The 26911-nt window shown below is 47.7% G+C and overlaps 1 protein-coding gene across 1 annotated transcript in view; it reads left to right on the top strand.

Annotated features, from left to right (window-relative positions):
• The window catches only part of magi3a (membrane associated guanylate kinase, WW and PDZ domain containing 3a), a 114936-nt gene extending 88812 nt beyond the window's left edge, over nucleotides 1-26124 (top strand). Inside the window, exons 8-21 of the mRNA XM_061257617.1 lie at nucleotides 1257-1363; nucleotides 6623-6814; nucleotides 10337-10903; nucleotides 13262-13293; nucleotides 13790-13967; nucleotides 14744-14838; nucleotides 15090-15282; nucleotides 16247-16486; nucleotides 17375-17560; nucleotides 17643-17739; nucleotides 18602-18704; nucleotides 19388-19525; nucleotides 19816-19954; nucleotides 21716-26124. Of these exons, the coding sequence (XP_061113601.1) occupies nucleotides 1257-1363; nucleotides 6623-6814; nucleotides 10337-10903; nucleotides 13262-13293; nucleotides 13790-13967; nucleotides 14744-14838; nucleotides 15090-15282; nucleotides 16247-16486; nucleotides 17375-17560; nucleotides 17643-17739; nucleotides 18602-18704; nucleotides 19388-19525; nucleotides 19816-19954; nucleotides 21716-22827 (3379 nt within the window). The 3' untranslated portion in view covers nucleotides 22828-26124. The remainder of the gene's footprint in view (nucleotides 1-1256; nucleotides 1364-6622; nucleotides 6815-10336; nucleotides 10904-13261; nucleotides 13294-13789; nucleotides 13968-14743; nucleotides 14839-15089; nucleotides 15283-16246; nucleotides 16487-17374; nucleotides 17561-17642; nucleotides 17740-18601; nucleotides 18705-19387; nucleotides 19526-19815; nucleotides 19955-21715) is intronic.
• Nucleotides 26125-26911: the final 787 nt, after the last annotated feature.

The raw sequence follows: 26911 nt of genomic DNA, 5'->3' as shown, positions 1-26911 counted from the left end.
TCCTGCAAGGTCCCGCAGCCATGCGAGCAGCAGGGAGAACAATCCGCCGTGTTTACACGAGGGGTTCAGAGAGCTGCCGATGGCCTTTCTGTCTGCCAACGCTTTGTTTCCAATGAATAAAGCGCAAGACAATGCCTCATTATGCTTCGGAGGATAGTCTGTTTGTGTCGCGCTCGCAAGAAGGGATATAGAGCACACAGCAAACGGAAAACATCCCCCCGCTTTTGGATCAGGTTAATAACACGCTCAGCGTGAGATACGCGGGACTTAAACACAAACAGTGGAGGAAAACAGACGGAGAGAGTCCAACGCAATGTGTTTTCAGCAGCAGAATGTAGACAACCCTGAGGTGCCATCGGCGATCTGACCTCTTTACCTGACCCATTCTGTAATGTACACTGCTGGACCATTACAGGATTACAGGCCCGATTTTACTGCTTAGCCTAAAGGGATCAATATCATCCAATAACAGCAGGTAGTTAAGTATAAGCACTCAGCCTGGAAATTATAGGAACTTTGAGAGTCACTCACATTTCAGTAACTGCTCAGAAGTGAATTGTTGAAAGGGCTCCTTTTTTGACCATTATTCATCATGAAGCCCACTGAGAAGAAAAAAGATTGAAAAAACTTTTCAACGGATAGCTGGAAAGGAATGTAGCATTGACAGCACCAGCATACCGTACATGCTTCAGTTCAGTAAGGATTATTATGATGATTCAATGAATCAGTCAAACACCCGAATATCTCGTTATGGCCTTGCAGCCACGTGTTTAGTGTGAATTTGCATGAATTGACAGCCGGGAACAGATCAGAATGTTGGAATGTTGCAGGATGAGAAAGAGGTTTGTGGGAGATTGAGTTTCCGTCACGGGCACAGCGAGCATCCTGAACAGTAAAGGTACCCCGTGGTGGAAAGCTTACCGGTATGGCTCAGGGAAGAACGGCCTGGGTCACGGTTGTTAAAATGTAAGGGAGAGGGGCAGGGATGCTATGCTAGCATGCTGCTGATGCACACACCGGGCCTCACCTCACATGACTCTGAACAGATTCTGCTCCGATTTCAAAACGGCAACCAGCGTGATGACAAAAGAATCATTTTCAACACCTCCAGAGAGGTGTGTCCCAGTGGTTTTCAATTAAACTCAAATGTGAAGTGGCACTGATTGCAAAGGTGGTGCCATGTCAAAACACATCAGCAAAGGTATGTGTGGCAAATGCTGTGCTGCTATATTAGCGTTGTTCACTTTGTGTTTCAGCCACATAAATCAGAAGACTCAATTTGAGAACCCAGTCCTGGAGGCCAAAAAGAAGCTGAACCAGGAGACACCAGCTGCCAGCCAGCAGGGAGCAGTACCACCAGCAGGTAACTCCTCTCTCCCACTCGGCACTCACCAGAAGATCAGCTAAGATTTTATAGAGGGTTATATGAATTGCCGGTGAATTGCCTTTGAATAGGCTGTTAACTCAAAACTATTTGGAGCACCATGTAGCATTTCATTCTGTCTAATTTTCTTGGCATATCAAAATGTTGAGGCACTTTGTCTTGGTATGCCAGCTATTTGTGTACCACTGCTACATAAATTGCAACAATAACGATAACTCAGAAGCACGATACGCTTGACATTAAGAATTACTCTTAAACTTGTCCTACAGTGGTCCAGTAATGGGGTTTTTAGATGCTCCATAGTTTCAGTGAGTGCGTTTGACAGTCAGCCCGGTACCCAGAGGAAACAGGCGGCCTCTCAGTCACAAATGCACACTCTGGCGCTGGTTCAATGGGTTTCAACAACAGAACCGAATGCCAAACATTCTCCGCACAGAATATTTTTTAATGAGTATCGGGTGAATGGGAAAAGAACATTGTTTTGTTTTGGGATGTTGCACACTTCAGTGTAAGCCGCCATCCGGTCGCGGCGTTGTGAACACCGTCCTCATCAACCGACCGCCATTCAAAGCGTCGGCAAACGGGCGAACGTGTGCCCCGTTCCTCCCGCCGTTCGCCGCCCTTCCAACACCTCCCCCACTCATCACTTGTCACTCATCGGTGGGGACAAAATGGCAGGGGAAGGGCGTTGGCAAACGGTACGATTACTCACCCCGCTGGCTGAATGAGGCGAGCGCCCGCAGTGGAGATCTTTCAGCGAATAAATCACTTCTCTTGTTTTTCTTCTCGAGTGCAACGGGTGATTTAATAATCTGGAAATATAAGTTAAAAGGAGCAATTGTGTGAATAATATGCGGCAAGCACGCTGTACGTGGGCGTCTGTAATAATATTATTTGTGACACACACTAGGGCTTTTATATACACGCTCGCCCGTTTTAGAGTAGCTCTGAATTCTCTGTGTCCTCCAACCCACCCTCGGAGTTTGGCAGACTCGATGTCCGATGTGCCAGGCTTGGAGGATCCAAGGGTTCAGTGTTTCTGCACATTCGAAGAAATGCATACTCCCACTCTGCGTGCTGTTTCCAAAATCTGCCATCAGCATCTGAAGTGTAATAAAAACAGGGGCACTTCATGTCTATTTAGCATCTGTGTCTGCCTGTCTGTCTGAACGGTATGTGTCTGTTTGTCTGAAACAAATGATCTTCTACGTCATGCCACATAGCTTGGGAAAGACAGACAGTATGTGCCAGTACGTGAGCTGTATGAATGTGTTCAGCGCTGAGCCTGCCTTTTATTATGACGTAGAGAGCACATACCGTGCACGTTAAATAAAATGAAAGTGCTGTATTGTATGTGACATTATGCTGTCTGCTTTTAATTAACTCTGAAGGGATGTGATTGTGTGAAATGTGCTTCTATCGCACTGCAGCTGTGATGCACCAAACTGCATTTAAAATGGACTGAGAGGCACAATCTCATCGAGGTTCGCCAGCCTAGTCTTATCTGTTCATGCAGTGCATGTATAAGCTTAAACTAAACACTTCCTTTGAATGTTTGTGTGTGTATATGTGTGTGTGTGTGCGCGCGCGCATGTTCTATTCAAATAGCTCTATAAGTGCTTACATATGGATGCTTACTCGGTATGTTGACAATAGAGCTCTTGACCATGAGCTCTGTGTGATATAAGCATGTGTGTAGCAGAACCGTGTGTGTGTGTGTGTGTGTGTGTGTGTGTTTGTTTGTGTGTGTTTGTGTGTGTTTGTGTGTGTTTATGTGTGTGCGTGTGTGTGTGTGCGTGTGCGTGTGCACATTCCTTTGCTTTCACCTTGCGGACCAGCGTGCATCACGGTATTGATTGCGCAACCGCTATCGGGACATTGTGGTGATGGCGCTAAAAAGTACAGAAGGCCACGGACCTCTCTCTGAAAAGAGGCCTGCCGCTTCCCTTAATCCCTTCATATGAGTGCTCTGACATCAGCTTCAATCCTCCAACTGCCGGGCCTCTCCCCGGGCTGGGATTCACAACAGGAGCAGCATTAGCATGCAAAGCTGCTAAAACGCTGAGAGCATTTCACACGGCCAGGAAACTACTTCCAGTGTGAAGGAATGATATCCTTAACGTTGTGGAAATACACTTTAATTATGCTTAAGGTATTCAGAAATGGTGTACTTCACGTATACTTCAGCATGCTATATTTTTGTCAAATGGGTCTGAGATCTGGCTGGCTGGTTTGTACCACCAAATGTCTCCTTGAAACAAATGTCGTCTGGCGGGCAGGGCCTCCGAAATACGGCGTGTGCTCCGACCATCCATTACTGTGTGAAGAGGAGCATATCAAATGAAAAGAGTCGGACCTTATTGGAGACTAGCCTTTCTGAGCCAGGTGTACTGCGCATTACGCTCGGCTGCCCCTGATATCCAAACCAGTTAATTTGACCGTTTCTTTATGGGCTAGACATCCTTAGTTAGATGGCCATTTCTCCTAGATCAGAGAAAGTTGCTCCATTAAAAAGCTACCAATTAAATCTGCCATTTGAGTCTTCTTGTCGCCCATCTTATCTGGGCGGTCGGAGCGGTTTGACCTGTTGGCTGTCCGCCGGAGATCAGCGATAACAAACAAATGAGCCCAATTAGAGGCAGCTCGTATCTGCGGCTCTCCCTCCTGCCTCGGCCCGTCGTTAGCCTCCGCGCGTCTCCTCGGCTGCTTCCTCGATGAGAATTAAGCGGCTGACGGGTTGCTTACAGCGGCGAGAGGAGCGTGCAGGGTTTTTTTAAACGTTGTTTTGACAAGGCTTCTCAGCCTGACCCCGCGTAGTCACAGCGCGCCATTACAGGGCCGCTAATTACACACAGCGATCCATTCTGACATTTAATATAATCATCTCACCCCGAGACGCCGCCTGTCCTTTTGTGGATGACGAGTTAATCAAGTTTATATAAACAGGAACACCCCCCGTCCGCGTCCCCCCCCCCCCCCCCCCGGTCCGCCAGCGTTTTACTGATCGCTCGCTGAGCGCGTGGACGTGACTTGATCGCTCTGTGGGACGCTGATCTTAAGGAGCCAATGAGAAGGCCCTCTCAGAATAGCAGGTTTCAAGATCATAGTTGCCGACTTCTTTCGACATGTGACTCTGCTTGCGGGTGGAGGGGCAGGGAGAAGGAGGGTACACGTGCACACACACACACGCACTCACACACACAGACAGTCACGCACACACTCACACACACAGACAGTCACACACACACACGCACAGACAGTCACACACACACACGCACTCACACACACAGACAGTCACACACACGCACACACTCACACACACAGTTACACACACACACGCACTCACACACACACAGACAGTCACACACACACACGCACGCACTCACACACACAGACAGTCACACACACACACGCACTCACACACACAGTTACACACACACACGCACTCACACACACACAGACAGTCACACACACGCACGCACTCACACACACAGACAGTCACACACACACACGCACTCACACACACAGACAGTCACACACACGCACGCACTCACACACACAGACAGTCACACACACGCACACACTCACACACACAGTTACACACACACACGCACTCACACACACACAGACAGTCACACACACGCACGCATTAATCAGGCCTTCCACACGTTTTCGGAATGATTCGAATGCAATTATGCTATCAAAATCCCATTAGCCTTTGGGGGGGGAGGGTTTGGGGCTTGGACAGGGATGCAAGGGGGTGGGCAGTGTGGGGTGGGGATGCTTTTGCTTGTCCCACGAGGAGGGAGTCCAGCCATCGAGATTGTATATTGAATCTTAAGTCCTTTTCCCCTTGGCCTCGAAGAGAGAAAAATACTTTATCCACTTCCAGGTGCTGTGTAGCGTAGCGCATTGCCCTCTATGCCTGCCTGATTACCAGAGAGAAAAGAACAGCTCCTCTCCCTCAGACATCTCGCTCCAAGCTGTCTCGTGTCAGCAGATATATAGTTTTAGATAGAGTTTAGGCCCTGCATTAAAACCCACCAGAGCACACTCGCACAGGCTGTCCCCGGCAACGCTTGTACCTGTACACATCCAATTGCCGGCCCAGAGACGTTTCTATGGCTGCACACCTCTCACGGCGCCTCTGGGGTACCGCGTAACAAATCCACTACTAAGGTCTAACTCGCTGTTGTCGGGTGGCTTCTGAGGGGATTTGCCACTGCTTTGTGGGGTCTGGTTCCCGTCTGTCTTGTCTCAATGAGCTTACAGGCGGCGTGGTGAAGCCACACTGTAGCCGAAGCCAGTATATGGCCCCATCGCTGTTAACAGTGCCTATACCTATTATCCTGCTCTAAAAAAACACATAAATAATGCTTACATTTTTTATCACAGGCGGAAAATGGCTACTTTTTTTTTTTTTACGGATGTGTGATTAACAAGGGAATTTCACTGCCAGTTCTCTGGCAGGCTTCTTATCCATTTACATTTTTTTTTTGTTGATGTTCCTTGGCTGGCATCCTCTTGACAAGCTGCTCGGAACATATTGCTTTGGTGATTTTTAATTCATCCAGCCAGTCAGTGGAAGGATCTAGGAGCGTCTCTGTGCCATTAAGGGGGGACATCACAGATCTCGTCACTCGGTCTCCATTGACACGAGGGACAGGGGACAGATGGCTCTCGGTCTGTGATCGCATTCTCACAGTGACCTCAGCCTGACGTTCTTGTCACGCTCTCCCTCAGAACCGTCAGACTGCAGGCGGGGGAGACGTCATTCTCCATCTCCAGGTGCTGAAGACAAGCTTTTATACTCCCGATTCCAGCCCCGGAGTGGTGCCTATTAGTCAGAAACGCTTGTGAGACACCAGTGACATTTCCTCTTTTGGACTGTGTGTTTGACAGTTACTTCAGGTTCTGCCCGGTATTTAATGAGTAAACCTCTGAGTGCTGGGTAATAATGACTGCATTCTGAATAAATTTAAAATGGAAATGTTTTTGGGTGAAATGAGAGAGGGCTGTGTGCAGGATTTTACCATGGTAATACTTTAAATTAAATTCAGTTTTATTTGTACAGTTCTTCTCACAGCAGACTGTCCCAAAGATGCTTTTTCATAGGAACAGAAGGGAAATATCAGCCCTAAGCCCCCAAATAGCATATGAGGTAAACGACTCCCTAGTCGGTAAACAGTTTTCCTCTCACCCCCCCCCTCCCGTCCTCTTCTCTTGTTTCTCTCTCAGAGGAGGGCGGGGTGCGGGGCTTCACGCGGGACCCGGCCCAGCTGCAGGGGGCGGTGATCCGCACCGCTCTGAGGAAGAGCTCGCAGGGCTTTGGCTTCACCATCATCGGGGGCGACCGGCACGACGAGTTCCTGCAGGTGAAGAACGTCCTGAGGGACGGCCCGGCTGCACACGACAACAAGATCGCCTCGGGTGAGTGAGCCAGTGCTCTCTGACGTACTCTCACACGCACGCACGCACACACACGTATACACACTCACACACACACACACACAGACACACAGACACACACACACACACACACACACACACACACACGTATACACACACACACACACACACACACACAGACACACACACACACACGTACACACGTACACTCACACACACACATGTACAGACACATACACACACACACACACTCACACGTACACACACACACTCATGTACACATACACACACACACACACTCACACACACTCATGTACACATACACACACACACACACAGACACACACACACTCATGTACACACACACACACACACACACACACATGTACACATACACACACACACATGTACGCATACACACACACAGACACACACACACACTCATGTACACATACACACACACACACACACACGTACACGCACAGACACATGTACACACACACACACACGTACGCATGCATATGCGCACATACATGCACATACACACATGCACACACACACGTACACATGCCGACACACATGCGCACAAACACGCACACGCATACACTAACACACGCACACACACGTACACTCCCACACACATGTACACATACACACACACATGCGCACACATACACACACACATACACAAACATGTACACTCAAACACACATGTACACATACACACACACATGCGCACAGATACACACACACATACACAAACACGCGCACACACGCGTACACAAGCACATACACAGACACATACACATACACACATAGGCGTGTACACACACATACAGACTCACACACACACACACTGTATATGAGACATTGACCTCTGCGCTGTGGTGTACTAACCTGTGCAAACTCCGAAACCAGCGAACACTCTTGTCACAGCACAATCATCCCCGTTCCACAAGCAACAGGAGCTAACCGCAATAACGGATGGAATAAATAATAACACAAGTCATGTGCTCGAGATGCCTAGGTGTGTGGGGAAAGTAATGGAGCTGAAGAATATGGGAAATGAATGTGTCCCTGCAAGAATCACATGAGTCTCACTGAGTGGGTGAAGATGTGGTGCATGTAGTGCATGTAGTGCATGTATCACGGACATGCATTTATTCATTCACCAAAGCCGGCACATATTTTTCACGCATTTGTAAAGCAGATAAAACTGACCATATGCAGTAAACAACTCGCCTTTTCACTGTAAAATATCAGACATCTGTTGAGCGGTTGCAATCTTTGACGTTCCCTTTGAGACAGCGGCACTATCGATCTAACTGTTAATGCCTGGCCTGACCATCAGGACTGCAGGGCCGAATGAGATGCCATCGAGTGATTGATCTATGAGGAAATGCATCCCTGTGGAATTAATTAGCTGATGGTACAGCCAGATGATTGATTATTAATATTTCCATGTTGTGTGTGCTCTGGCATATTTAAAGAAACACTTAATATCAATAGCTGCAAAGAGAAACAATGCTAAATGTTCGCAAAACAAATATTGAATTGTGAGTGCGTGCCTGCAAACTTGTGTGTATTGTTGCTGCGGTAGTGTTTTGGTGTTAAATCTTCCCCCAACTTCTTCAGTACATTTCTTAGTATTTGTATCTTTTAACAAGTCGCACGTTGTTGTAAGTAAAAAATCTGTGTATTTGTCAATCCACCCTAGCGAATTGTCCATGCCCCGTTACACATGCTCAGTGCTAGCCCTAAGAAAAGGCAGCATGAAAACAGCAACACCGTATTATTTTTATTACTTCAAAATACCAGTATTGCACTAACCGCTTCACATATTTTCACATACATGATCATTTGCGCCCTCAAAATAATGCCCAACATTCTTTGTGGATCATTGCGGCACAAACCCCAACCCGACTTACACGGGTGATAGCACATGTTCTGTACAGAACATGCAACATCCTGTTTGTCATCAGTATAAATGAACATTGGCTGTTTTAGCTGTTGATGTTAGCACTGAATAAAGCACATAGCCTGTTTGTCTTTCATCAGACTGACATGACGACTATATCGCGTACAGATATTGATTTGGCTTGGGGGTTTCTCGAGGGTATTGCTTGGTCAGTGTTGCCTTAAATATTTCCATCCGGGAGCTTTATGAAGTAAGATGTACTGTAAACGGATCAATGCTTTCTGCTCTGCATTGATTTGTCTTAATAAAACATGGAGAAAACAAGCCGGACCTGACCGCAACAGAGGAAGAAATTGATGGAGAGGTTGAGACGTAGTTATGTCTTATTATCTCATGTTACCTTTGTATCTTGTATTTATATGTAATTGTTTGTACATGCAATGTACACTCAGTGACCACTTTATTAGGTAGACCAGCTTGTTAATGCCAATATTTAATCAGCCAATCATGTGGCAGCAACTAAATGCATACAAGCATGGTCAAGGTTCAGCTGTTTTTCAGACTAAATGTCAGAATGAGGAAGAAATCTGATCTAAGTGACTTTGACCATGGAATGATTGTTGGTGTCAGACAGGGTGGTTTGAGTATCTCAGAAACTGCTGATTTCCTGGGATTCCTGGGATTCCTGGGAACAGTCTCTAGAGTTTACAGAGAATGGGCCAAAAAAAAAAAAATTATGTAAAAAAAAAAAAAAAAAAAAAATAATCTACTGAGCAGCAGGTCTGCAGGCAAACATGTATTGGTAATGAGAGAGGTCAGAGGAGAATAGCCAGTCTACAAAGCTGACAGGAAGGTGACAGTAACACAAATAACCACACATTACAACAGTGGTATGCAGAAGAGCATATCTGAACACACAACGCGTCAAATCTCAAAGTGGATAGGCCACAGCAGCAGGAGACCTATATGTCTAAAAATTAAGTCCAATAAATACCTAATAAAGTGCTCACTGAGTGTATTTATACAGCTGAATATTAAGTAAAGGAAGTCAGGTTAAGCGCCTCGCTCAATAGCACACTTGAGAATGAAACCTGCAGCCTATACATTAGCCCATTTCCCATGCTGTTTTGCTGCACTGTTGCCCTAGTTTCTCTGTGCTTATTCTACACTCTCCCCACATTCCCTTTAAAGACCCACTGAAACGGAAGTAAGAACATCAGTAGTTCTGTGATATGATGTATACGCGAGTACACATCGGTACGGAGTAGGACTGGGAGTCCATTTGACTGCTAAATGAGGAGGAGGAAGTAGAGCTATAGCCAACGGCTCTGGGTGGAAGAAGGCGTGCCGCTGTGTGAAAAGATCATGATCGGAGGGGAACGGAAGATTAACAGATTTGATCTAAATACACGCCCACTGGTACACGATGACGTCAAAACTCGTAAAATCTCGTTTTCCTGGAAGTCGATGAGAAAAAGAAAAAAAAAGTCATGAAAATACGCAATACAATTTTATAAATGATTTGGAATATGTACTTTAAGACGTGTTGGTGTGGTTGCGAGGAATTGACTGAATTGAGGATGAAGTGAATTTTTATTCCAGCGTGTCTTTAACCCCCCCCTCAGGCGACGTGATCGTGGACATCAACGGGACGTGCGTTCTGGGGAAGACCCACGCCGACGTGGTGCAGATGTTCCAGTGCATCCCGGTGAACCAGTACGTGGACATGGTGCTGTGCCGGGGCTACCCTCTGCCCGAGGACACGGGCAGCAGCGACGAGGCGGCGGCCGAGGTGGTCACGGCCGTGCCCCTCATCAACGGGCAGCCCATGCACGGCTCCGCCCAGGAGCTGCGCTACGTCACCACCGACGCCAGCGGCCGGCCCCTGGCGGCCCCCCTGCCCAACGGGCGCTACCCCGAGGGCCCCGACCCCGCCCTGCTGCAGCCCGAGCTGGTGAGCGTGCCCCTGGTGAAGGGGCCCGGCGGCTTCGGCTTCGCCATCGCGGACTGCCCCCTGGGCCAGAAGGTGAAGATGATCCTGGACGCGCAGTGGTGCCGGGGCCTGCTGAAGGGCGACGTCATCAAGGAGATCAACCGGCAGAACGTGCAGACGCTCAGCCACGCCCAGGTGGTGGACATCCTCAAGGACCTGCCCGTGGGGAGCGAGGTCAACGTGCTGGTGCTGAGAGGAGGTGAGGGAGCGGGAGTAATACCTAACGTTCTCACAGTGCTGTGTCCTCACAGTGTCCTCACAGTGCTGTGTGTCCTCATAGTGTCCTCACAGTGTTGTGTGTTCTCATAGTGTCCTCACAGTGTTGTGTGTCCTCACAGTGTTGTGTGTCCTCATAGTGTCCTCACAGTGTTGTGTGTCCTCATAGTGTCCTCACAGTGTTGTGTGTCCTCATAGTGTCCTCACAGTGCTGTGTGTCCTCATAGTGTCCTCTGTGTCCTCACAGTGTTGTGTGTCCTCATAGTGTCCTCATAGTGTCCTCACAGCATTGTAGCAGAAGAGAGGAAGAGAGGGCTCAGAGGGAGGTCTTGGAGCATACTGTGAGGTGTGGAACTTAGGTCAGGGATACTAAGCTCTTAACTCCTCCATCCAGGAGATTAAGCTCAGATAGAGACAGGTAGAACAGTTGTGCTGGGTGAAGATCCGTGCCCTGTCATTTTTATGGGAGATTGAGATTTATTTCCTCTCGACTTTAAAAGCAACACTGTCATCAGTCCACAAAGGCTAATTCCATTCGCTTGCGCTTCCACAGAACAAATCCAGTGTGCACACAGATCTATATTCCTTTACCCACACTCTCGCTGGGATATCAGGTTTGTTGCTGACTTCCACACAGCAGGCGAGACTAATTGACTGACTGGCAGAGATTACAGCGTTACAACTGCAGCATCAGCAACAAGCAATTAAAAAGCACTGAAGGCAAGACCCCTGAGTCTTTCCCCCTCTGTCCAGCCTGATGGCAGAGACAGCCTGAGTAATAACCAGGGGGCCTCTCGTCTCCCTCTGCCTGGGAGGAGAAGGAGAGCAGGAAGCTGCAGAGCCCTTCATGGGCCCCCCCACCTACCCCCCTTCCACCAGGCCAGAGAGCACGAAAGTCAAACCACTTCCCTCTCTGGTTGCCAGGTCAGGTAATATCATTAGGGTTTGCCACCTGGCTGCTAAACGGATCATTCTCACATTTTCCACCGTGCCGCGCTCCGTGATGAAGTGACAGGAGGTCGCGTGACGTCCCCATCACAGTCCCCACGTTCCCATTAAACGCCCCCGGCCCCCGATCTCCCACAGTCCCCCTCCCCATCTCGGGCAGGGAGCCCGTCTAACAGTTCCACTGCGTTTGGAAGTGTGACATCCTTGGCCGGCCTTAAAAGCCCCCCCGGGCTGCGCTACAGCCAGCTTTGGGTGCCGCTGCATCAGGAGACCTGCCCGCACTGCCTGGTTTCCCAGCTGGGGGTCTGGCCGATTCTCCGGCTTGGATTCCCACGGGCGTTAGCTTCAAGAGCCCAGCGTGAGTCTGACAACATCGGGCCCCCTCTGCCACTGCCTCCCCCACCTCCAGCGGCTGCTGCAGCCCCGGCGGGGACTCACCATATCATTTTCATTTACACAAATGCCCCCGCTCTGATGCCAGATACCAGGGGGGGAGTGATTTTGGCTCGAAAGCGGGGTCGCTCCTGAATCGGGAGAGTCACGCACAGATGAGCCCGTTCGCTGTTTTTGTGCGTCAGACAGACTCATATTTTTCCACACGTCCCCTGACGGCGTTTACGCATTCAGCTGGGGCGACGCGCTAGTCACACATGGGCGGCTCCGGCGAAATGAAACGCGCAGGTTCGATACGGCGGGCGTGACACAGATGTGCAGCAGCAGTGCACTCTGGTTATTGTGGCGGAGGCCTCTCCATAGAGACACACACACGACTGCTCTCTCACATGAACACCCTCTCTGTTCTCCGTCTCTCTGACACAGTGATGTACTGTATGTTTATTTGACATTGGTGGTGTGAGCTATATTGGTTGTGCCCTACCTCTGTCAGTTCCAGTATTTTGTCATTACATTGCCGTTTCCATGTTCCATGTGGGGTACAGTGCCACCTAGTGGTTGGATTGTGAAGACATACCCTGGTATGAGTGTGAGACTGCAGTGTGTTCGTGGAGAGGGCTAGTACTGTTGTGGGTGAGAGGAAAGGGGGTCATTAGCCTAATTTCCCGTCAGCATCACGCCTCCCAGCCCTGCCCCCAACCCTACCGCTCCACACTGGCTGCAGCAGGAGAGCACGACGTCTGAATAATGATGAGCAGGGCGGTCCCTGTAACAGGCCTCGAGCAAAGCAGTGGTAATCCATTGGTGCCTGTTTACCTGTCCTGGGAAATTAAAGCTTTTCTTTTGCTAATTCCTCCACACCACCACTTCTGAAATGCCTTTATTTTAATCATGTTTTTTTTTTTTTTTTTTCACTCTCTGTCTCTCACTCTCTCTCTCGCTCACTCGATCTCTGTCTCACTGTCATGCTCTTTCTCCCTCTCCCTCTCTCTGCCTGCAGGTCAGACGTCTCCTGTGAAGTCTCTAAAACCTGTGAGTTAAAATAAATGGTTTTAATTACCTCTCTTCCTAGGCCAAGCCTGAGGACTTTCTGGGGAGCTCTTGGGGAGGATTTTAATGATAACGCAGTGCTGGAAACACCAGGAAACACTAAAATGAGATGGGAGATTAATAATTAAAGACTGAAGATATAACTTGTCTTCGCTTCCAGAAAAGCAGACTCTTCGGTGTGCTACATTATTTAAGCAGCAAAAAGAAGACTGTGCTGTTATTCTTAGAGCAGGGCTGCTAAATGAACTGACTGGTTAACACCAGCAGTGAGACATAACCTGTTACGAATACGCACCGCCAGTGTCAATTAATCCCACTGCTGGAGGGCAACAAACTAACATGATTCCCAGCCCTCCTGGGAGCATGAATATTGTAAGAATCCTGTATTTTGGTTTGTTCTGTCACGGCGAGGGTGTGATGAATTAGGCGGACAGCCCTGGCGTTCCTGGTTTCACTCTGCCCTCTCTCCGTGGTTTAGCGCGAGGCCTCCCTCTCACTGAAGCAGGAGGTGGCAGCCACCAGCACGGAGCCCCCGAACGTGACCGAACCGGCCCCGCAGCCCCTGCCCTTCCCCCCTAGCACCACACGCTCCAACTCCCCCAAGCCAGACCCCACCGAGCTCTACATAAAGTCCCGGGCCCTGCAGGAGAGCAAGCGTGAGTGTGCCTTTAAGGGCCTGCCCATCTCCCTTACCCCACTGTTGAGCTGCAAGTACACCAGCGGGGTGAAAACCCCATTCCTTCTCAGATCATAATCACAGCATTTATGCCGTTATTTAACCTGTCAAATCCATTCTCTCCCATTCAATATGAGATATTGTGGCCCCAGGTCTCCTTTTGAGTAAAGTTGAGTAATCCCATAACCCATTCATGGATTCTTTGCTTTGGGGCTCGATCTCAATGAACTGACATGCTCATTCAGTATAAAGCAATCTTTATTTAATATAGCACTCTTAACAATGTAAATTTAGCTTTGTACAATGGAATGCAAAGATGGTTTAGCTGGGGAAGGGTGGTAAACATTTAGACAGTTAAAAGGTTTACTGTCTGACTGATATGAGAGCCACAGTAGTACGATTTGGAGAGTAAATAGTGTAGTAGAGCCGTGTAAACAGAGCCAGCACAAAGAAAAGGGGCAGTGAACAAAGGTGTTTTTGTGTCGGCTGGCTGCCCAGCACAGAGCTGGCCTTTAGAGTTCAGTACAGGAGGGACCGGGTTTGGGTCTCTCCTGACGCCACCTTATCACCAGGTCTGTGAACTATGAACGGCGGTTCTCAGGTACTGCCATGTAAGTGAAGGTCATTCCTCATACATACTGGCATAACACCAACCAACATTGTCCTTTTTTCTCATCATTTTGCTCCAACCATCTCACCCTTCTCCTCCTCCTCCTCCTCCTCCTCCTCCTCCTCCTCTTCCTCTTCACATTACAGCGCCCAACTCCAAGGATCTGGACGTCTTCATCAAAAGGAACCAAGAGTCCGGTTTCGGGTTCCGCGTGTTGGGCGGGGAAGGTCCGGATCAGCCAGTAAGTTTTGTTTATGAGTGTAGATGGGCCTGTCGTGGGATGATATGTTATCCTCTGATATGTTATAACATCCCGGGTTACCTTACCCTCTCTCATTCTTCCCGTGCGAGTAGCACCACTGTTAAACAGCACCGCTGCTTCCTCAGTTGAACAGTTCTCATGGTTTGTGTACATGGCCTGGCAGTGCGCTCTTGACAGAGCGAGCCCTCACGACCAGGCAGCTATGCTAACGCGGCGGCGCGCTCTCGCAGGTCTACATCGGCGCCATCGTGCCCCTGGGCGCCGCGGAGAAGGACGGCCGTCTGCGGGCGGGGGACGAGCTCATGTGCATCGACGCCGTGCCGGTCAAGGGCAAGTCCCACAAGCAGGTGCTGGAGCTGATGACCAACGCCGCCCGCAACGGCCAGGTCATGCTGACCGTGCGACGGAAGGTGGTCTACACAGGTGCGTGGCGTTCTGCGCGTCGAGGTGGAACCAGGCTGAGGAATGTGAGGGACTGAGCCTTACAGATCTCCACATCATGGTGTCATTAACAGTGTACTGTAATAGCTGTTTTAATGGGTCGTGTACTCCTTAGATTGGATGAGAGTGTTAGCTTTGTCAATGTAATGTTATGTGCTCTTATTATGAGCCCCAGGCCCTAGAATAGTGGAGAAAGCTGGAACAGTGATTAGTTTTGGCTTTTTGTCTGGTTTTACGAAGGCGCTTGGTACCCACTGGTTCATCTGTGCATGTGATCCTCTGAGCCTGCTGAACCCAGATCAGAGAACAGAGAGCTTATGGGATGATTTTATGTGCTACTTTTAGCAAACAATGGCCATTTTCCCAATAAAAATGGCACCAAACAGATAACAGAATATACAGAGATTTATTTATTAGATGCTTGTTTGTTAGAATTGTCACTGTCTCAGACTCTCTTGCTCATACTCAATTTCTTTCAGTCTTGCTTTTTCTTCCACTTGCACACACAAGGCCTCATCTATCAAACATGAGTCGAACGAATTTGATCATGAATCATTTGTAAATGCATTTACATAAACAATGTGGGATTTATAAAAGTTTTTGTCTGTTAGGATTTCACCAGTGCTCTGAGCTGTATTGTGTGTGTAAATGAAAAAACGTGGTCGTAAATCTTGTTTATTCTTCCATTCGTTCTTATTTTATTTTTTTTAAAACAATTTTTAAAAAGTGGCAAAATTCTGCTAGCTTTGTCTACACATTTTTGATAAATCCAGCAGAATTTGTTCATTTGGTTCCAATTACACATACGTTTACGCATGAATTTACTAAAGTATTGATAAATGAGACCCGCCATGACTCTTTCTTTCTCTCTCCCTCTCTCCTTTCCTCTCATGCTTTCTCAAACACACACGCTTTCCCTCCCTCCCTCCCTCCCTCCCTCTCTCAGATGCGGGAGGAGAAGAGGACGGGCCCCAGCAGCCGGGGCCCCCCGCTGTGGTAAACGGCTCTCCCAAAGCGCCCCGCAGCGAGGACCCCGCGCCGGCCCCCGCAGCGGCCCCCGCACCGCCCCCCGCGCCGGCCCCCGCGCCGGCCGAGCGGGAGTCCTACGACGTCACGCTGCAGCGCAAGGAGAACGAAGGCTTCGGCTTCGTCATCCTCACCTCCAAGAACAAACCGCCCCCAGGAGGTAAACGCGCTGCTACCGCTACCCCTGCTGGCTGTACACCAAAGGAAGCTCTCATACAATAGTAATATCATAGTGTTACTATAATATCGTGAGTATGCAGCCATTACCCTGGCCCAATTCGCAACTCAGCTGAGAGCACTAATGCTGGTTCACTATATTTTATTATATTTTAGACGGCAGTAAAATATTTCATATTGGCATATCTGCTGGAATAGCATTATGGACATTACTGCACTACTTATAGTAACATTTTTAAGCTTCTAAAAGCCTGGCTGTGATTGGTTACCTTCGTCGTTTACGGCTTGGAGGCTCCTGGATTTGAATCTCACGCGCCCGTTATTTGTGTGTTCATTTGTGCAGTGGTGGAGTTAGCATCTCCGCCTGGAAGGGTCATTAGCGGATCACGCTGTCCAGTCACTTTGCATCAGCCTCCTTGCAGAATGCTAGGGAAACGCACCGGCTGCTCACAGCACGGAAGCGCACCGCGGCTGTGTGATACGTGCCCAGAGACTCAATTCACCCTTTCATCACCATCTCTGTTCAGACTCCATTTTACATCAATCCACAAATGAATCGCAGCAGCCAGTGCTGAGGAGAGAGCAGACAGTCAGGAGCTGCAAATGGGCGGCACACAGGACTGGAGATTACGCCATAAAAGCACAGATTGAGCTGTAGCCCAGACAGATCTATGCCTCGCTATTAAAAATTCAGGAAGGGCCCAATGTGATTATACAATTAGGACTACACTACACTCGGTTCAGATTTTGACACTGGACACCACAGCCAGAGCGAGCCTTTTAATGTGTCCTGCATGTCTCTCTCCATCTCTCTCTGTATTTCTCTGTCTCTCTCTATTTGTCTCTCACTCTGGCTCTCTCTCTCCTCCAGTCATACCTCATAAAATCGGACGCATCATCGAAGGAAGTCCCACCGACCGCTGCGGTCGGCTCAAGGTGGGCGACCGCATTTCGGCGGTCAACGGCCAGTCCATCGTGGAGCTGGCTCACAACGACATCGTGCAGCTCATCAAGGACGCGGGGAACACGGTGACCCTCACCGTGGTGCCGGAGGACGGTAAGCCCCGGGGGACCTGCAGTGAATACGATGCGTGTCTCTGTCTGGCAGCGTCTGACCAGCCCTCCCCCTCTTATCTCAGACCACAGCGGGCCTCCGTCCGGAACCAGCTCTGCCAAACAGAGCCCCGCGGCACAGCACCGAGCCGTGGGCCAGCAACCCGCCAACCGCGAAGACCGGTACGCTCCCGTACACCACAGCCACTACAAGACCAGACTCAACCTGAAAACACCAGACAGGAAACCAGGCTGACACGGTACTCCGTGTGCCTGCCAGCCAAGCGTGGCAGAAACATGACTTTAAAAATTTAGCGAGCTCTGTACCGGGAAGGGGGGGGGGTGTGCAGAAGCCCAAAGCGGGGGGCCCGGGTTGGAGCGTGTGGAGCGTTATCGCAGCGGTTCTGCCCTCCTGGCCTGGCTGTTTGGCGGGAGAAGAAGCAGCCGTGTGGTTAGGGAGGGGAGGGTAGCATGATCAGACGCTCTTTGATCTTCCACTTTAAATGAGATTACCTGTGTCAGCTGCTTAATCCATTACTGCTGGAATGGCTCCCTACAACATTATCCGCACTAATTGCTCAGAAGCTAGCTGAAGGAATTAACTTCGGTATTTCCACCTCTTTTTAAGTCCAAATATTTATCTTCTTTTTCCTAACTAAATTCCCAAATTTGCGGCTCAGGTCACCCGCCTCTTCAGAAAGCTGAAAAGGCTGCTTGCTCAGTAAAGAATTGAAAGTTCTTTAATAGTTGGGATGAACCACTTCGATAAGGGGTCACTCTTTTGAGATATTAAATCTCAATAAAAGAGATGTAATGACTCCTGCAAAGCAGCCATCTATCTGCTGCGTGTTTCTGCACCTCTCTAGGAATTGTGGCGCCTGACTGTCCTTGATGATTTATTGAACCAAAGACACTCAAATGTGTGGCATGCTTTTTGAAAAGGAGAATGGTCTGGCAGTGCTCTGCAGGCCTGGCACTATAATATATCTGTGTGTCTGTGTGTGTCTGTGTCTGTGTCTGTGTCTGTGTCTGTGTGGTGTTTTAGGCCCAGCCAGGATGCAGATGAGAAGGAGGGGGTCCCCTGGACAGAACACAAGGGCCTCCCACAGAGCGAGCCTGGGACTCTGTGCACCACAGGCTCCAAACCGGTGAGTCCACAGCACGTAGAGCGCCTGTGTGCACTGAGAAAACCAGTCTGTCCACAGCTCGCTAAAAGTTCCTGTGTATGGTGCAAGCCATGTGTGTGAGTGTGTATGTATGTGTGTGTCTGAGTGCGTGTGTGTGTGTGTGTGTGTGTGTGTGTTTCTGTGTGTTTCTCTATATGAGAAAGTGAATATATGTATGCTTGCACATAGTGTGTGAGTGTGTGTGTGTGTGTGTGTGTGTGTGTGTGTGTGTGTGTGTGCGCGCACGCAGGCATACATGTGTGTGGACTCTTAAGTATTGCGATGCAGGGCTGGGGGTGGCCACTGCTCACTTGGTGAACAGCACAACTCAAAGAAAGGGTTGGCGTGAAGCCTTTTTTTTTCCCTAAATCCACAAAACGTTTACTAAAACAAGGCAAAACTTGCCACCCAAACTGAGAAAAAATCCTGAAAATACTCCATTCTAGCTGCAGTGCACAGAACAATATCCTAACCCCAACTGTCTCTTAACTCAAAAATCCAGGCCTCTTGTAGCCCTCAACTAGGAAACTTTCCAGGCGAACTGTGATTACAATGACTCGCAGCTGTGGCCATACCTGCAGATGGGCCGGTGCTGCCACCTGGTGGACAGCACCCTATTCTCCCTTCCTAGCACCGCGGTGTGTAAGTTGTGCATTCCTCTGCAGGGCTGCTTCCACGTGGAGCTGGAGAGGGGCCAGCGTGGTTTCGGCTTCAGCCTGCGGGGGGGCAAGGAGTACAACATGGGCCTGTTCATCCTGCGCCTGGCAGAGGAGGGCCCCGCCCTCAAGGACGGGAGGGTGCACGTAAGTCTGGAACCAACACCCTGACAAGTGCATCCGTGGGGCCAGGGCTCCAAGCCCACAGGGGGAGACTGGAGCATGTTCCTCAGGAATAACCTTGAATGAGCAGTCAGGCTACAAAAGCAAACAGTTTGTTTACACATACATTATAACTGATGCTAAGGACTAGGCTGCTCATTGTGGAAACATTATGTAATGCACCCTAATGCACTGAGGAACACCACCAGTGAGTTGGTAAGATGTGTGACTTCTGCTGGCCTGACTGGCATGGTGTACTGTATGTGTGTTTGCAGGTTGGGGACCAGATAGTGGAGATCAATGGGGAGCCCACTCAGGGCATCACCCACACTCGGGCCATCGAGCTCATCCAGGCCGGGGGCAACAAAGTCCTACTGCTGCTGAGACCTGGCCTGGGCCTGGTTCCTGACCACAGTGAGTACTCATGCTGACAGACTGAGTACTCATTCACTGTATAAACACGACATACTGACCACACTGAGTACTCATTCACTGTATAAACACGACATACTGACCACACTGAGTACTCATTCACTGTATAAACACGACATACTGACCACATTGAGTACTCATTCACTGTATAAACATGACATACTGACCACACCGAGTACTCAACCCTACATACTGACTATTGTTTTTAATGCTCATTGTTCAAACACTGGGTCATTTCTAATACGTATTTTAAATACATTCAAAGCTGGTCAAATTTTAAAACACTGCTGCAGATCCCTGGGAATCTTAAATGTAACTTCAATCCCGGTGAAACTAGATATTTATTTTCAAATGGTAAATAACCTTCATGAATTGTACAGGTGTCTAATGGGTTAAAATATTTTATAGTTACTTGACCCAGGTTTGAAACACACACAAACATTCACATCTTAATAATTAGCATCCAGTGCGTTGTTGCGATACTTCTCCACAGAGCCTTGTCCTGTCTCAGCGTGAGGACAGGTGTCTCTTGCTTGCTCGCAGCTCACACTTTCTCTGCCTTGGCACCTCTCTCTCTCTCTCTCTCTGTCTCTCTTCTTCCTCCAGGTCTGAATTCTTCCACCCTGTGCTTCTACATGAAAGCCGAGCATCACTAAAGGCCTCACTGCTTTTCTTGGTCTGTCCCTAAACACCTTGGTAAATCTCTTCTTCTTGCTCTGGTTCCTCCAGCTCCTGCTGCTCACCTCCTCTGTCTTCCTCTTCACCATTTTCAGAAGCACATGCTCAGAGTCCCCCTTTGCCCACTTCCCCCTGAAAAACTCAAAGTGAGGGCTTCAAAAAAGTATACACACATGCACCCACACACGCACACACTTCCTGTATCTACTCGCACAGAGCCATCCAGTATTCAGATGAGGATTAAACAAATAACTGCACTGATTCTCTCGGCTTATTTATACATACACATCTTATACATCCTCGGCCTTTCTTTGTAGATGTTTCTCCTGGAGAGGTCATTCTGAGTTCAAACCACAATGCTTCCAAGTTCTTGAAGTATTAAAAGGGCTTGAACGAGGCAGATCCGAGAAAGTTATCCTGTACGATAGGAGCTTTGTGAAAGCTGTAGGAGTTAGACGTGGTCACAGACTCTAACTCTGTTTCTTAGATACAGGAACAATAAGAGCTGCTGTGGCAGAGACCCCCACAGAGCTGAAGTTCATTGAATATGAATCCATTCCTGCAAGAGCGGGTCAAATTCACAATTGGGTTTCTGAGCTACTCCTTTCCTGCATGGGGGTCTGGCGGCCCAGCACTTGTCAGTGTTAAAAGGATATTGAAATGCCAGCGCTGGGGAGGAACTGTAATAACTTGTATTTTACTGTATGGAGCCACCAATGTCACATTGCAGTACACCTCATTTTCTGTCTTGTTGAAAAGAGGAACGGAGGCCATTTGGGGTTTGAATTGGAAGCTCGATGTGGTTAGGCTCTCCTTATGACGATGATTGAACAAACTGTTTGTGTATTAACTGCCTCACTGTGTACAGCAGTGCTTCCGGAGTTTGATTATTCTAATCATTAATCAACACTCAACAGTGCATTAAAGCAACAGTTTCCCCTTTTTTGTCAGGCAGAATTGATCGTTTCTCGTCTACCCTCGGAGGCTGTTTTTTTAGAATGTGTGTGCACCTTACCTGCTGCTGTTTGCCAGTTTGAAAAGTGCTCTCTCTCCATTTCGCACCAGGTCAAATGGTTTCACCCACAAACTTCCCAAGAGTTTCAGCGTCAGATGAGCCATCGTCCCCAGCCACCCCCTCCACCATGTCCACGTCCATCTCCACCTCCGAGCCCTCCCCGACACCCGCCCCCGTCAAGGCACAAGAGGAGACCCCCAGCAGGGACACGACTGCCACTCCCCCAAGAGCTCCCGAACCCAGAGCCAATGACAGTGACCGAGTCGGCCCCGAGCCAATCCGAGAGCAAGCCGGCAAGGCCCGGGGGCAGCAGCTCCCCCAACCCCACCACCACCACAAGCGGCCCACCAGCCCCGAAACCCTGGACCGGAAGTCCCTCCCCAAGAAAAGAGACTCCGGCACCCCCCACGAAGACAGGGCTAGAAGCCCACGGAAAGCCAGCGGGGGCCAGGGGGCCGGTGCCAGGGAGCGCTCCAAGAGCCCCCGGAAGACTGACAGGAACCCGCCCGCCCCCGCCGAAAACAACAAGGGCGCACGGGAGGCGGAGCCCAGCAAGGAGAGGAAGGCTCGTACGCACAGGGACGGCCGCGCCTCCAGCCCCAAGAAGTCCGCTCCGAAAGAGCAGGACACCGTCTCCAGGCAACCGTCGAAGAGACAGGAGGAGCAGCCCAGGAGGGCGGGGGGGCAGGGGCAGCAGGGCGCCTCTGGTGCCGAGGGCAAGGAGAAGAGACGCAAGGACGAGGACGCCAAGCGCAGGCACGAGAGGGAGGCGGCCGGAGGCCACGGGGAGGCCGCTAGGGCAGCCAATGAGCCGCATAGGAAAGAAAAGGAGGCGGGGCGAGAGGCTGGGGCCCTGCCGTCCCACTCCCAGTCACACAGAGAGAAGGGCGGAGTGGAGGATGTGGCCACCCGGGGCCGGAAGGAGCAGAGAGAGAGGGAAAAAGAGAAGGAACGAGACCGGGGGAGCAAGGAGTCCAAGAAGAAAGAAACGGCCACCGAGGAGAACAAAAAGGACCCCAAGGGCTCCACCAGCTCCATCCAGGAGCCGTCCTGCAACGGAAACCCCAGTAGCAAGAAGACACCCATCACCCCTGGCCCATGGAAGGTCCCCAGCACAGCAAAAATCATGTCCCAGTCAGAGGTGGCCCGAGAGGCAAACTGATGACTTATGGGCAATGTAGTCATCAGAGTAAATGCAGGCCATGAACAGCTCATTGGCCACCATTTTTAAAGCCAGTCACAGCAGATCAGGGGTGTATTGGTGATGCTGTGTAGCAGTATAATTCATCTATATTGGTTCAGAGCACACATTAGTTTCACCTCTGCGTCACATACACCATGAAGTCAGCTTTTTCCATGTTTCCATGTTTGTCCATGTTTCTTTGCCTCACGTTTTATTTTTCTGGTCTTTTGCTTTTGTTTTTTTCTTTTGAAGAAGATTTTTTACCTGTGAGCTCTGCCTAGCCAACAGTGATGTCTGTCAATCCTATTATGTGCCAATCGGGGGCTCATGGGAAGGACTCCGTGTCTCACCTATTCTGTCAATTGGCTTCTATTGCTCGCAGACTTATGAAGGATGATACTCTGTGCTTCTAAGATCTACAGACTTATGTACAGACATTCAATTGCATTTTCCCCTCCCGCCTTGCATGCGTTTACTATGTTCTATCCAAGGTTTTTTGGCATCAAGGAGGTCCTGCTCACTGTTTTCTGTCTGTATCTAGAAATCCAGTTCAGAGACGTTGATTGAATATGTACATGTGTGTAGACTCCAGATTGCTACGTAATCATCAGCTTTGCGGTGGATTTTAGACTTTTTGAACCATAGACTTGATATGTATCTTATTAAAAAAAGACCAGATACTTGTGGTTAAGTATATTGTTTACTACATGTATGTTTATGATAAAGCATATCTAACTTATTGAGATATATATGAAAAAAGAATATATAAATATATGTATCCATTCTGAGCCATTCCACATGTTTAATTCAGAGTGCTAAGGGCCTGCACCATCATTTTGACTGTTGTTGTTGTTAGCAGCTTTTCTTAGGTTGTCTGTTAAAAGTGTGTATACAGCAAGCAGGCAGGTATGTGTTTATATACAATGCAATAGCTTGAACTGTCTTTTTATTATATGTGTACATTGTTTGGCTGTGCATATCCTGAACTACTCCTGAGGAAAATTTGAATTTGGTTTCTTACACATTCTTTCATATTTGGCCTTAAGGCTGGGATATTTAATGTCAGTGCTGGGGGACTACTGGGTATGCTGGTTTTCATTCTAACCGCAATTGCAGTCCCAGAATTTTAATTTAACTTTTCTTAATTAGTTGCTTTTCATGTATATGTTTACCCTCTTAAGTCACATTGTCAGACATAGCTATGCATGCCATGAAGAATATAAGGTCCCTGTTCACGTTGTGCTTACTGTAATATTATACATACAACTAGGCTACATATAAAGAGGTTCCAAATGTATTTAAGTGAACAAGATAAAAAGTGAGGTGAATCAACAGGTCCTTCATTTGTGATGGTGTGGACTTGTGGATAGTAAAACTAAATATTTGCTTGATAAAGAAGAATTCAGTGTGATGACAAGTAAAATCTGCATTGTGTTTGTTATTTAGCTGATGCATTTATCCAAAGTTTAAGTCAAAAAAATGTAAAGAACCTAAAAATGTGGTGGCAGCCTAATTACGATCACATCGATTCCCCTTAGTCATGAATTTTGTTACCTCTTTTTATGCAGTTATTGCACTTATGCAATATATGTAGCAGAATAAGCACAATGTGAACATGGTACATTTTTTAATGGGATGCAGTTAGTTATGACATGAGGTTTAAGAGAGTAAATAGTCCCACAAACATGAAATGCACCTAATTAAGAAAGATGAACAGCTTGTTAAAATTTTCAGATTGCAGTTGTGGTTAGAACTAAAACCAGCATACACAGTGGTCCCCCAGGACAGGCACTGACTGACTACCCCTGCCCTAAGATACTTTTCAAGTAAGCTGATATAAGGGCCTACTGCTTTGTATTCCATTCACAGTAACGTGTCAGCATTAATGAACATTTTCTCTCAGTATCACCATTTACATATCATTTATTTGATGTTCCAGGAGCTCAGCTTTCAGTGTTTATGAAAAATACTGTAGAAATGTTTCAAACTTTGAAGAGTTTATTACAGTACATTTGCCATGTGTTTGAGATGGCTGAAAGCAAATATCATTTAAAGTCTCTGGAGGTCACGGTGTGTGTGCGCGTCGTGACATTGTTTTCTCTCATGAGGAAGATGCATTATGAAGTAATGTCTTTGGGATAAGGGGTAGATTATTTTTGTTGAATGGGATACATGAAGTACAAGACAGTTTAACAAAAGTTAATGGCTTCATGTTGAAGGCATTGTGCTTATCTTTGAAGGTTGAGCTCAGGGGAACACTGACATGATCATATCTATATGATGTATATACATAAAATCATGAAGTACTTCACAGTATGCCTGTTGTATTACCTACTGTACAAAGTGAACAGTGATTCAAACAGAGAGGTCACTGAGTTGGTGTCATTTGACTCGTTTGACTCTTGTTCTGGATCAGGTTGACAATGTCTCAGCTGAAGTTAAACAAAACAACACATGAAGTTTCCAAAGAAAATGTTACTTTTTGAGAACTGCTTTTATACTCAAGTATAGAGTCTGAAGGACATTCATTGTGGACAGTACTGAGGAATATCCGTTTGAAACAACTCAAGAACGCAGCCCAGCATCATGGCCTTGGGTGGTGTGGAAATGGTTTCTTCCATTCTGTTCCAGCTTACGTTTATCCTTCTCACAATTCTGCTGCAACTTGAAATGAAAAAATGTCTCAAAAATTACTCATCAGTTTCAGCTTGGGCTCATTTAGCTCTTAGATGGGACATTTTTGAGCGGATCTCCCATTGTGGTGTCCACTGATGCTTTTTTCCCCCAGTAAGCCCACTCACTAAATAAATCACTGAATTAAATTATGGAACTGAATGGATAGAACTGGGTGAAAACATTTCAACGCTTTTGAGTTTATTCTTGTGGATATTCTGCGGTGCTGCCAACCACAGCTGGTGGGTTTGACTGCTCTATCTTTTGGCTCCAACACATATTCATGTCTTCTGCACTGATTGTGTTTTCCCCACGTCTCTCATAGTCCATATCAGTGTCTGTTTATAATAATGTGGCCTTGCATTGCTTTAACAGAAAAAAAGCCTTTCGTTCTCTACATTATGTGGTAGTTGTAAATGTTTATAAATTGTACAGCACCTTTATAAATACTTGCAGAGTCCTCATTCAAATAAAATCTGTAAATCGCTCCATTATTTTTTTAAGTAATTGAAAAGAAAATGATTTAAAGCGGAAAAAGGAAATTACCTGGTCATGGCATTCTGTTCATGCACTGTAAAATAAAGTTTTATTGAAAAAAAAAAACTCAGCCCCTGCTTTATTTAAATGTCGTTTTTATTTTATTGTTTGTATCTGTAAATTAGTCCGTGTCATTTTACTTGAACTTTTAAGGATTTGTTCATAAATCATACCTTCTCTGAATCAGCTTTCCCCACATCGATTTAGGCTACATTTATTCATTCACAGACCTTTGCTGCGATTTAGCAAATATTGGTAGGCTATACACCGCTATAAAAACGCATTGATTCAAAAAGAACAGCAATACATCATTGTTGCGAAATCTTTTATGAAAATCGATAAGCAATTAAATGGAAAAAAAAAAAAACACCACTGTAATACCCTTGATGGATTATTTTTGTGTTACAATTTGTCGGAAATAAAATTGACTGAATTGAATTTTCTTGAAAACAAAAATATATACAATACAAACGACACTAAATTTGGATAACAGGCGCAGTTAAAGGGTGCGTCATTCAGGCAGGTAGTTGCCATCCATGCAGCTTGAACCACAGTTCTGTGAGTTGAAGACTGGATTTCGCACGCGAACAGCGGGCGTATGGTCTACAGTACACAGTAATAGAAAGGATTCGAATAGATAGCTCTGTGCGAAAGTGAGGTAGCCTACGTATCAACTGAATTGCATAGACACAATTAATTAAGACATTATTCCGTGCCAAATCATAAAATTGCACAGGCTAACTACAGTAACATCACTCGCAGGTTTCTGAAAGGGTAAGTTAGTCGAGTTGATCACTTTGGCAAAAACAGCAAAATCCACCTAAAACATAAATATATCTTCTCTCGTCAGCGA

Source organism: Conger conger, chromosome 10, assembly GCF_963514075.1.
Source record: "Conger conger chromosome 10, fConCon1.1, whole genome shotgun sequence".
Taxonomy (NCBI): Eukaryota; Metazoa; Chordata; class Actinopteri; order Anguilliformes; family Congridae; genus Conger; species Conger conger.
This window is presented reverse-complemented; position numbering and strand designations above follow the sequence as displayed.